The sequence below is a fragment of the Triturus cristatus genome, chromosome 1_1 (genome assembly GCF_964204655.1).
Source record: "Triturus cristatus chromosome 1_1, aTriCri1.1, whole genome shotgun sequence".
NCBI classification, from domain to species: Eukaryota; Metazoa; Chordata; class Amphibia; order Caudata; family Salamandridae; genus Triturus; species Triturus cristatus.
The window spans coordinates 508,117,215-508,129,221 of NC_140579.1; the positions used below are offsets into that span (position 1 = coordinate 508,117,215).

At 58.8% G+C, this 12,007-nt stretch overlaps 1 protein-coding gene across 2 annotated transcripts; it reads right to left on the reverse strand.

The window, feature by feature from the left end:
* Positions 1–296: 296 nt before the first annotated feature.
* LOC146870485 (uncharacterized) lies at positions 297–5,429 on the reverse strand. 2 transcript variants are annotated; one of them, XR_014978202.1, is made up of 2 exons: positions 4,785–5,429; positions 297–1,211 (listed from the first exon to the last, which is right to left on the reverse strand). XR_014978202.1 is itself a non-coding variant. In XM_085642354.1 (2 exons), the coding sequence occupies exons 1-2, from the start codon at positions 3,561–3,563 to the stop codon at positions 1,149–1,151; spliced, it is 1,413 nt and encodes a 470-aa protein (XP_085498480.1). In that variant the 5' UTR covers positions 3,564–3,638; the 3' UTR covers positions 297–1,148. The 2 variants fall into 2 exon arrangements, 1 of the variants encoding a protein (XP_085498480.1); XM_085642354.1 differs by lacking the exon at positions 4,785–5,429 and adding an exon at positions 2,214–3,638.
* Positions 5,430–12,007: the final 6,578 nt, after the last annotated feature.

Here is a 12,007-nt window from a genome sequence, read left to right on the forward strand (position 1 = left end):
TCGGCCACGCCCCCCTCTCCCCCCTCCCAACCTGCCCGGGCGGCAGACCTCGCGGTGCTCGGCTGCCCCCCAGGCTCCCATTGGGAGATTAAGGGGGGAGAGGGGGGCAAGCCGACACCAAACCACTTTATGGTGTGTGAAAAAGGCCGCTTTATTGAAACAGGTGCATATCACAATTTAACTCCTTGGCCACTGCCTTACAAAACTAACGCCTCGCTATACAATAACCTCCTGACCCCTTGTGTTTTCCCCCCACCCCTACGATCCCCACATCATTTCCCCCATCCCCCCAAAATACAACATAACATTCCATAACCAACATATAACCCAATCCTACACCATGTAACCTTTCCCAACTCCCCTGACCGTAACCCCTACCTGCCTTTAGTGCAACTGTAACTAACCAACCTCTAATCTAAACTTATCCAACCTGTCTACCCTTTACCTGTCCCTGAACCCACATTACCAAACCTCTAACAACAAACTCTAGCCAATCCCGGCCAACTGTCAACCACCCCGCCACCCAGGAAAAGGGGGGAAGTGTCGGCGACTGCGCCTCTTCCTCCCCTTTTCCTGCCCCCCCCACGCGCCGCGACCCCGCATGACCTAACGCCTATAAACTCCCAACAGACGCGCCAACACCTCTCTCAACTCCAAAAGGTACAGGTCCATTCCCATCCTGGACAAATGCACCCCATCATCCCTGAACATCTCCCGCGCATCGTATCGAATGTCCCCGTGTGCCACGCGGTCAATCCCCAAATGCCGACAAAACCTCACCATCTCCGTATTAAGTTTTCGCCGCGCCTTATCCACCGCACCTGGGTTCACCGCCCCCCTCCAACTCCTCCGGGGGACAAACTCCGTCCACACAATGGAACAACCCGCCCATCTCTCTTTAATCAAAGCCAGGTCCTTCTTCATTGCCCGCATTAGTGCCAAACCTGTCTCCCTTACCATGTCGTTCTCCCCCAAATGAAGAACCAATACATCTGGGCACCGACCCGCCCTTAAGATCCCGTTCAACACCGGCACCAGTTCCTTCCAACGCATCCCCCCCCTACCCCTCCACCCCACAGAGAACACATCTTTATTAAAACCCAACTGTTCCCCAAAATAGCTCTCCTGCGCCTGCAATTGGGCCCTCCTCACGAACGAGTGCCCCACAATCCAGATAGACATTTCTCGGGCCAGGGGTCCCATAACCGAACCTGAAAAGAAAAACAAGAATGAAAACCTATCCACACCCTCTGAAAAGCTCCGCTGTACTGTGTGAAGTCCCCCTTTTGCCTGTTTTTTTTTTTTTTTTTACAGTGTCGCCCCACCCCCCGGCTCGCTGCGCACATAACGCTGGTAGCAATTCGAAGACCACCTTCCCAACTTCATGATTTCTTCCCTGTCCCAACCCCTCGCATGCGCCTCCGACGCTGCCCCAATGCGAAAAGAGTGCGTGCCAAAACCCTTTTCTTCGACCCCCAGATTCCTAAGTGCTTTCCTCAATACTGCCAGCAATTGTGAAGCTTTAACGCCTCGCCCCTGCTGATGGGAGAAGACCAGCCCCCCCAGACCCCCAGCGCACGCCCTCCACCGCATACCCCAGCGGAACGGACACACCCTCGGGGTTCGCCCTTTCCTCAACGTAACCCACTTCCCCCGACTCTTCTGGTCTGTCTTTGCCTTTCGCAGCCAAATGCTCACTACCCGTTCCCCAAATGATACCTCATCCCAGGTCAAACCCCGTTCCCCTTTCGACCCCAACAGCTCTGACACCCGAAACGCCCCAAAAAACATCCAAGACATGAGCGTGGCGAACAGCAAGGCCTCCCCACTGTCCCAGCACACCGCTGGCAGAACCCCCATCACCCTACCTAAGAGCTCCCAGGACAGAGGCCTCCGCACCCTGGCCACTCTCCCACATTCCCGCGCCCAGCCTTCCAAAATCCGCGCCCCCAGCTCCCCCACGGATGGCGCATAACCCCACAACAGTTTGCCGATGAACGCAACCCCCGCCAACTTGCCCACTATAGTCACCCTCGTCAAACCCCTCTCCACCAAATCCAGAATAAATTGCACAACGTCCTCCCGTCTCTCCGCCTCGGAAGCCCGCCATCTCGCCCCTGCGCGAACAAACTCTTCCCATGCCGCCCTGTATGCTAATTTCGTTGACCGTGCCAATGAACCTAGAACCAATTGTAGCATCCGGTATTGCCTACTTCCCAGAGTTGGTTCGGCATCCTGGTCGGGTTCACGTCCGCGTCCTTGGCGAGCCCACGGAATCTCCCCCACTGTGAACGAGACAAGGCATCCGCAATGTCATTGTCCACTCCTGGCACATGCACCGCGCGAAACGCAATATCATGCCTCAAACACCCCAGCACAAAAACCCGCAACAGCTTAAGCACCTGCGCATCCCGCGCCGACTGCCTGTTCACCACCTGGACCACTGCCATGTTGTCGATCCTGAACGTGACTTTTTTGTGGGCCAGCAAAACCCCCCACAGTGTGACTGCCACCACTAAGGGAAAGAATTCCAAAAACGCGATGCTCCTGCCTCCCTCTAACCAGTCCTCGGGCCAGGGCTCCGCACACCATCTCCCCTGCCAATACAGACCAAATCCCTTGCTCCCCGCTGCATCCGAGAAAATCTGTACGTCCCATACCATGTCCACTTCCCTCATCAAAGGCACCCCATTGAACTGGTGCAGGAAAAACTGCCACATGCGCAAGTCCTCTCTCACCCCTGCAGACAACCTCACATGATGGTGCGGAGGCCTCTGCCCCTCCAGTGCGCGCCCCAGTCGCCTACAGAAAGTCCGCCCTACTCTGACCACCCTACAAGCAAAATTGAGATGTCCCAGCAACACCTGTATGTCCCTGACCGTCACCTTCTGTCGTGCCAACACACTGGTCAGCAAGCTCAACATGTTTTGCTTCTTTTCTTCCGGGAGGCGCGCCTCCATGCGGACCGAATCCAATTCAATACCAAGGAAGGCCAGTGCCGTACTGGGGCCCTGCGTTTTTTCCGGGGCCAGCGGCACGCCCATGTCCCCCATGATCTCATGGAAGCTGTCCAGACCCTGCTGGCAGTCCGCGGAGTCTGAGGTGCCGACAAAGAAGAAGTCATCCAAGTAATGTGTCACACCTTGGTGACCCGTTCGTTCCGTAAACAACCATTGTAGGAACGTGCTGAAACATTCGAAAAGTGCGCAGGACATGGAGCAGCCCATCGGCAATGCCTTGTCCACATACCAGTGACCGCCGAATTGTATGCCTAACAGATCCCAGTCATCTGGATGCACTGGCAGCAACCGGAAAGCTGACTTGATGTCGCACTTTGCCATCTGTGCAGTTGCGCCCGCGGACACCACCAGTGCCATGGCCACGTCAACCGATGAATAGGACACCGTGGCCGCGCTGTCCGCAATAAAGTCATTGACCGACCCACCTTCTGGCCATGACAAATGCTGAATAAGGCGAAACTGGCCCACCTCCTTTTTAGGTACCACACCAATGGGTGACACAATCAGATTGGGCAAAGGCCACTCGCGAAAGGGTCCCGCCATGCGGCCCTCCTGTACCTCCTTGTCTAGTTTTGCCGGTACCACCTGTGGATGCTCCCTCGCTGATCGCAAATTGTCTGCCCATCTCCGGACCCTCGGCCCCTCGTACCCCAACCTGAACCCCTCTTGAAACCCCAATCTCAGTGTTTCCGCCGCCGCCCTGTCCGGATAAGCCCCCAGCGCCCCCACCAACTGCTCTACCCTAACCGGAGTACGAGCCCTTTGCCCCAGTCCCCCTCGCCCCCCTCCCTCCTCCTCCCTGCTGTGACTGCTGCTGGGCTCCAGCCTTAGGGGCTCCCGCCTGCCATTGCTGCCCGCTCTGGCCCGGACCGTGCGTCCCCCAACACTTGACCAGCGGATGTCGCTTGCCGCAGCCCGAGCATTCGTGCCGAAACTTACAATACTCTCTCGTGCATAGGCCTTTGTTAAAGTCCCAGCAAGCCCCTTTGTCTCCTGTCGTCCCTCTGCCGGCTCCCCCCACCCCCCCGCGGGTGGGACCCCCTCGAAAGGGCTGGTACACAAGCGGCAGCCCGCTGGCCGTAAATATAGTCTTCCCCGACCCAGCCAGGCCCATGGTATGCTGCCACAAATCCGTATCCAACTCTCCCCATTTTGCCTCCGCATCCCATGCCATGCGCGCCCGGAATTCCTCATCATACTGAGCCCAGGCATATCCACCCCCCGTAATCTGTGCCTTCCTAATGACGTCCATGTATTTAAACATGGCCACTGACCTCTCCGGAAACTTCTCGCAATACACGCTGGCATATATCAGAAAAGCCGCTGTCCAGTTTTCTATTGTCAGCGGCACCTTAGGCCTTTTTGCGAGCTCAAATTCCTCTTCCTTAGAACCCTCTTTCGCCCTGACCTCTCTGTGCAGGAGTTTGAGTATCTCCACATACTCCCCTTTCCAGATCCGTTCCTTCGTTGCCAACATCAAGTGCGCCCCCAAGGGCTTGGTCACTCCCATATATGGTAACCGCTTTACCTTCAATTCCTTACTTTCCAGTTTTGTCTCCTCTGCCTTTGCGTCCCCTGTCCCCTTCTCGCTTGTCCCCTCCTTCTTGGTCTGCCCGCTGTCGCCCTGCCCTACTCCGTCCGTGCCCACAGCCACATCAATCACATACGTACCTTTTTGCAATCTTTCCCCTACCCCCCCCTCCACCCCCGCCCCCCCCACACCTCTCGACACCATCCTTGGCCGCCCGAGCAAATGTGCATTACCTGGCGCCAATGTCTCCGTACGTCGCTCCTCCCGACGTCCAGTCCTGGGAGCCGAGCTGCTTTCCCACCTCGATGTCCGACCCGTGGGCTGCGCCTGGCGTCGTGACACCTGTAAGAAACTAGCCACAACATTACTCGGCCCCCCGTCCCTACCGTCTCCCACCTCACGCAACTCTCCTTCCTCCATACTCTCCTCCTCATAGTCCAATTCCTCCTGTCCTGCACCCCCAGCGCTCCCCGCTGGACATGCCACCTGCTGCTTAGGAAAACAAACAACATTCCTATCGGTGTTCCTCCGTCGCTGCCCCCCGGGGCGCTGTAACCCCGTGGGTGTTGGGGCTGGCGAGCCCGTCTCGGGCCTACTTGTGCCAGCCGCGTCGGGATCCCTCGCAGGTACTGGGCACGCCGCCCGAGGCTCCACCCTCCCTTCTCCTTGGCGTCGCCAGGCCGCTCCCAGCCCTGCCAAGTCCGGTACCCCGCGCTGTTCCCGCTGCCGCTCCGCTACCTGCAAGGGAAAGGAATGGTCTGGTGTGCTGGGCCTACCTACTTTCCTCCTACCATCCCATCCCCGCTTGCCAGCCCCCGACGACTCCGCGACCCACGCCTTACCCACCGCGCTCAAATCCGCCACTTCGTCGTCCTCCCCCTCGCCGTCGTCCCCGTCGCTCCACTCCCCCTGCCCGCTCCACCCTACCCCGCGCCCGCTCGACCCCACTCCGACCGTGCCACCCCCCCCACACCTCTCCCCCCTCCCTACCGTCTCCCCCGCTCTCCCGCCACCGACCCCCGACGCCCCCCCCAACCCCTCCGCCCAGGACTCAAAGATATCCAGGCCTCCCCAGTCCCTCTCACTGCCCTCCGACTCGAATAGCACTGGGGATTCTCCCCCTGCTGCTTCCCCCCCCGGGGCCCCCCCTACCTGCCCCCACCCTCCGTCGTCGCGCCCCGCCACACCCCTGTCCCCTCCTCCCCTCTCCCATGCGCCCGCGTCACACCCCCCCCCCCGCCCCTCCCCGGCTCCCCCCCAGCCGCCTCATGGCCCGATGCGATCGCCACCCCACTGAAGGCCGCGCTCCCCCCCCTCCCCTGACCCCCCACCGTCTGGCTACCCAGCCTATCCACGCCTCCAATATCCAGACCCGGGCCGCCCGCCCCCCCCCACTCCCCACCTCTGAAGCCTCCAACCACGGGGCCGCGCGCCTCCGCGCTGTGCCGGCCCCCGATATCCCTTCTAACAGAGCGCTCCCCCCGGGCCCTTCCCCCAGCCCTTCGTCCTCCTCTTCATGTTCTCCCTGCCCCCGCACGCTCCGCGATCCTCCCCACGTCATCGCCCGGCCCTCCGCCGAGCATCCCCTCGCCGTTGCCCTGGATACGGCCGCTCCCCGGCTTACGGAGCGGCCCGCGTAGGACTTAGGCCTCGCCTGGGAGGCGCCCGGAGCCTTCCCCCGTCGCGTCGCTCGTCCCCGCCCCCTCCCCGCCTCCATTCCCATCGCGCTTCCCTCCGCTACGCACGCTGACCCCGGGGCAGCGCTCCTGACATATGCGCTGCCCCTGTCACTCACCGCTCTTCCCAACGGACTCCCGGGTGGCGAACAAGCCGCGACGGCGGCCGCCACCCCCGCGGACGCGCGCCTCGCCGGGCGCTTCGTCCAATTTCCGTCCTGGACCAACAAATCCATTCTCCCCGCCTCGCTTAGAAGACGGATGGCCTCCAGGACGCGATAATCTCCCACCGACATACCTACAGGTACTTTATTCGCCCAACCTACACCTACACAAAACTTTAAGCTAGCGCACCCAGCCACCAGGTCACCAAGCCTAAAATGGTGGCTGGGGAAGCGCGCGTTTTGCATATATACTCCTTGGGATACTATGCCTGGATTTGGGCTACATTTGGGCTATCCCTCAAATGTAGCCCAATTAATACAAAATGGCCGTTCGGCCACGCCCCCCTCTCCCCCCTCCCAACCTGCCCGGGCGGCAGACCTCGCGGTGCTCGGCTGCCCCCCAGGCTCCCATTGGGAGATTAAGGGGGGAGAGGGGGGCAAGCCGACACCAAACCACTTTATGGTGTGTGAAAAAGGCCGCTTTATTGAAACAGGTGCATATCACAATTTAACTCCTTGGCCACTGCCTTACAAAACTAACGCCTCGCTATACAATAACCTCCTGACCCCTTGTGTTTTCCCCCCACCCCTACGATCCCCACATCATTTCCCCCATCCCCCCAAAATACAACATAACATTCCATAACCAACATATAACCCAATCCTACACCATGTAACCTTTCCCAACTCCCCTGACCGTAACCCCTACCTGCCTTTAGTGCAACTGTAACTAACCAACCTCTAATCTAAACTTATCCAACCTGTCTACCCTTTACCTGTCCCTGAACCCACATTACCAAACCTCTAACAACAAACTCTAGCCAATCCCGGCCAACTGTCAACCACCCCGCCACCCAGGAAAAGGGGGGAAGTGTCGGCGACTGCGCCTCTTCCTCCCCTTTTCCTGCCCCCCCCACGCGCCGCGACCCCGCATGACCTAACGCCTATAAACTCCCAACAGACGCGCCAACACCTCTCTCAACTCCAAAAGGTACAGGTCCATTCCCATCCTGGACAAATGCACCCCATCATCCCTGAACATCTCCCGCGCATCGTATCGAATGTCCCCGTGTGCCACGCGGTCAATCCCCAAATGCCGACAAAACCTCACCATCTCCGTATTAAGATTTCGCCGCGCCTTATCCACCGCACCTGGGTTCACCGCCCCCCTCCAACTCCTCCGGGGGACAAACTCCGTCCACACAATGGAACAACCCGCCCATCTCTCTTTAATCAAAGCCAGGTCCTTCTTCATTGCCCGCATTAGTGCCACACCTGTCTCCCTTACCATGTCGTTCTCCCCCAAATGAAGAACCAATACATCTGGGCACCGACCCGCCCTTAAGATCCCGTTCAACACCGGCACCAGTTCCTTCCAACGCATCCCCCCCCTACCCCTCCACCCCACAGAGAACACATCTTTATTAAAACCCAACTGTTCCCCAAAATAGCTCTCCTGCGCCTGCAATTGGGCCCTCCTCACGAACGAGTGCCCCACAATCCAGATAGACATTTCTCGGGCCAGGGGTCCCATAACCGAACCTGAAAAGAAAAACAAGAATGAAAACCTATCCACACCCTCTGAAAAGCTCCGCTGTACTGTGTGAAGTCCCCCTTTTGCCTGTTTTTTTTTTTTTTTTTACAGTGTCGCCCCACCCCCCGGCTCGCTGCGCACATAACGCTGGTAGCAATTCGAAGACCACCTTCCCAACTTCATGATTTCTTCCCTGTCCCAACCCCTCGCATGCGCCTCCGACGCTGCCCCAATGCGAAAAGAGTGCGTGCCAAAACCCTTTTCTTCGACCCCCAGATTCCTAAGTGCTTTCCTCAATACTGCCAGCAATTGTGAAGCTTTAACGCCTCGCCCCTGCTGATGGGAGAAGACCAGCCCCCCCAGACCCCCAGCGCACGCCCTCCACCGCATACCCCAGCGGAACGGACACACCCTCGGGGTTCGCCCTTTCCTCAACGTAACCCACTTCCCCCGACTCTTCTGGTCTGTCTTTGCCTTTCGCAGCCAAATGCTCACTACCCGTTCCCCAAATGATACCTCATCCCAGGTCAAACCCCGTTCCCCTTTCGACCCCAACAGCTCTGACACCCGAAACGCCCCAAAAAACATCCAAGACATGAGCGTGGCGAACAGCAAGGCCTCCCCACTGTCCCAGCACACCGCTGGCAGAACCCCCATCACCCTACCTAAGAGCTCCCAGGACAGAGGCCTCCGCACCCTGGCCACTCTCCCACATTCCCGCGCCCAGCCTTCCAAAATCCGCGCCCCCAGCTCCCCCGCGGATGGCGCATAACCCCACAACAGTTTGCCGATGAACGCAACCCCCGCCAACTTGCCCACTATAGTCACCCTCGTCAAACCCCTCTCCACCAAATCCAGAATAAATTGCACAACGTCCTCCCGTCTCTCCGCCTCGGAAGCCCGCCATCTCGCCCCTGCGCGAACAAACTCTTCCCATGCCGCCCTGTATGCTAATTTCGTTGACCGTGCCAATGAACCTAGAACCAATTGTAGCATCCGGTATTGCCTACTTCCTAGAGTTGGTTCGGCATCCTGGTCGGGTTCACGTCCGCGTCCTTGGAGAGCCCACGGAATCTCCCCCACTGTGAACGAGACAAGGCATCCGCAATGTCATTGTCCACTCCTGGCACATGCACCGCGCGAAACGCAATATCATGCCTCAAACACCCCAGCACAAAAACCCGCAACAGCTTAAGCACCTGCGCATCCCGCGCCGGCTGCCTGTTCACCACCTGGACCACTGCCATGTTGTCGATCCTGAACGTGACTTTTTTGTGGGCCAGCAAAACCCCCCACAGTGTGACTGCCACCACTAAGGGAAAGAATTCCAAAAACGCGATGCTCCTGCCTCCCTCTAACCAGTCCTCGGGCCAGGGCTCCGCACACCATCTCCCCTGCCAATACAGACCAAATCCCTTGCTCCCCGCTGCATCCGAGAAAATCTGTACGTCCCATACCATGTCCACTTCCCTCATCAAAGGCACCCCATTGAACTGGTGCAGGAAAAACTGCCACATGCGCAAGTCCTCTCTCACCCCTGCAGACAACCTCACATGATGGTGCGGAGGCCTCTGCCCCTCCAGTGCGCGCCCCAGTCGCCTACAGAAAGTCCGCCCTACTCTGACCACCCTACGAGCAAAATTGAGATGTCCCAGCAACACCTGTATGTCCCTGACCGTCACCTTCTGTCGTGCCAACACACTGGTCAGCAAGCTCAACATGTTTTGCTTCTTTTCTTCCGGGAGGCGCGCCTCCATGCGGACCGAATCCAATTTAATACCAAGGAAGGCCAGTGCCGTACTGGGGCCCTGCGTTTTTTCCGGGGCCAGCGGCACGCCCATGTCCCCCATGATCTCATGGAAGCTGTCCAGACCCTGCTGGCAGTCCGCGGAGTCTGAGGTGCCGACAAAGAAGAAGTCATCCAAGTAATGTGTCACACCTTGGTGACCCGTTCGTTCCGTAAACAACCATTGTAGGAACGTGCTGAAACATTCGAAAAGTGCGCAGGACATGGAGCAGCCCATCGGCAATGCCTTGTCCACATACCAGTGACCGCCGAATTGTATGCCTAACAGATCCCAGTCATCTGGATGCACTGGCAGCAACCGGAAAGCTGACTTGATGTCGCACTTTGCCATCTGTGCAGTTGCGCCCGCGGACACCACCAGTGCCATGGCCACGTCAACCGATGAATAGGACACCGTGGCCGCGCTGTCCGCAATAAAGTCATTGACCGACCCACCTTCTGGCCATGACAAATGCTGAATAAGGCGAAACTGGCCCACCTCCTTTTTAGGTACCACACCAATGGGTGACACAATCAGATTGGGCAAAGGCCACTCGCGAAAGGGTCCCGCCATGCGGCCCTCCTGTACCTCCTTGTCTAGTTTTGCCTGTACCACCTGTGGATGCTCCCTCGCTGATCGCAAATTGTCTGCCCATCTCCGGACCCTCGGCCCCTCGTACCCCAACCTGAACCCCTCTTGAAACCCCAATCTCAGTGTTTCCGCCGCCGCCCTGTCCGGATAAGCCCCCAGCGCCCCCACCAACTGCTCTACCCTAACCGGAGTACGAGCCCTTTGCCCCAGTCCCCCTCGCCCCCCTCCCTCCTCCTCCCTGCTGTGACTGCTGCTGGGCTCCAGCCTTAGGGGCTCCCGCCTGCCATTGCTGCCCGCTCTGGCCCGGACCGTGCGTCCCCCAACACTTGACCAGCGGATGTCGCTTGCCGCAGCCCGAGCATTCGTGCCGAAACTTACAATACTCTCTCGTGCATAGGCCTTTGTTAAAGTCCCAGCAAGCCCCTTTGTCTCCTGTCGTCCCTCTGCCGGCTCCCCCCACCCCCCCGCGGGTGGGACCCCCTCGAAAGGGCTGGTACACAAGCGGCAGCCCGCTGGCCGTAAATATAGTCTTCCCCGACCCAGCCAGGCCCATGGTATGCTGCCACAAATCCGTATCCAACTCTCCCCATTTTGCCTCCGCATCCCATGCCATGCGCGCCCGGAATTCCTCATCATACTGAGCCCAGGCATATCCACCCCCCGTAATCTGTGCCTTCCTAATGACGTCCATGTATTTAAACATGGCCACTGACCTCTCCGGAAACTTCTCGCAATACACGCTGGCATATATCAGAAAAGCCGCTGTCCAGTTTTCTATTGTCAGCGGCACCTTAGGCCTTTTTGCGAGCTCAAATTCCTCTTCCTTAGAACCCTCTTTCGCCCTGACCTCTCTGTGCAGGAGTTTGAGTATCTCCACATACTCCCCTTTCCAGATCCGTTCCTTCGTTGCCAACATCAAGTGCGCCCCCAAGGGCTTGGTCACTCCCATATATGGTAACCGCTTTACCTTCAATTCCTTACTTTCCAGTTTTGTCTCCTCTGCCTTTGCGTCCCCTGTCCCCTTCTCGCTTGTCCCCTCCTTCTTGGTCTGCCCGCTGTCGCCCTGCCCTACTCCGTCCGTGCCCACAGCCACATCAATCACATACGTACCTTTTTGCAATCTTTCCCCTACCCCCCCCTCCACCCCCGCCCCCCCCACACCTCTCGACACCATCCTTGGCCGCCCGAGCAAATGTGCATTACCTGGCGCCAATGTCTCCGTACGTCGCTCCTCCCGACGTCCAGTCCTGGGAGCCGAGCTGCTTTCCCACCTCGATGTCCGACCCGTGGGCTGCGCCTGGCGTCGTGACACCTGTAAGAAACTAGCCACAACATTACTCGGCCCCCCGTCCCTACCGTCTCCCACCTCACGCAACTCTCCTTCCTCCATACTCTCCTCCTCATAGTCCAATTCCTCCTGTCCTGCACCCCCAGCGCTCCCCGCTGGACATGCCACCTGCTGCTTAGGAAAACAAACAACATTCCTATCGGTGTTCCTCCGTCGCTGCCCCCCGGGGCGCTGTAACCCCGTGGGTGTTGGGGCTGGCGAGCCCGTCTCGGGCCTACTTGTGCCAGCCGCGTCGGGATCCCTCGCAGGTACTGGGCACGCCGCCCGAGGCTCCACCCTCCCTTCTCCTTGGCGTCGCCAGGCCGCTCCCAGCCCTGCCAAGTCCGGTACCCCGCGCTGTTCCCGCTGCCGCTCCG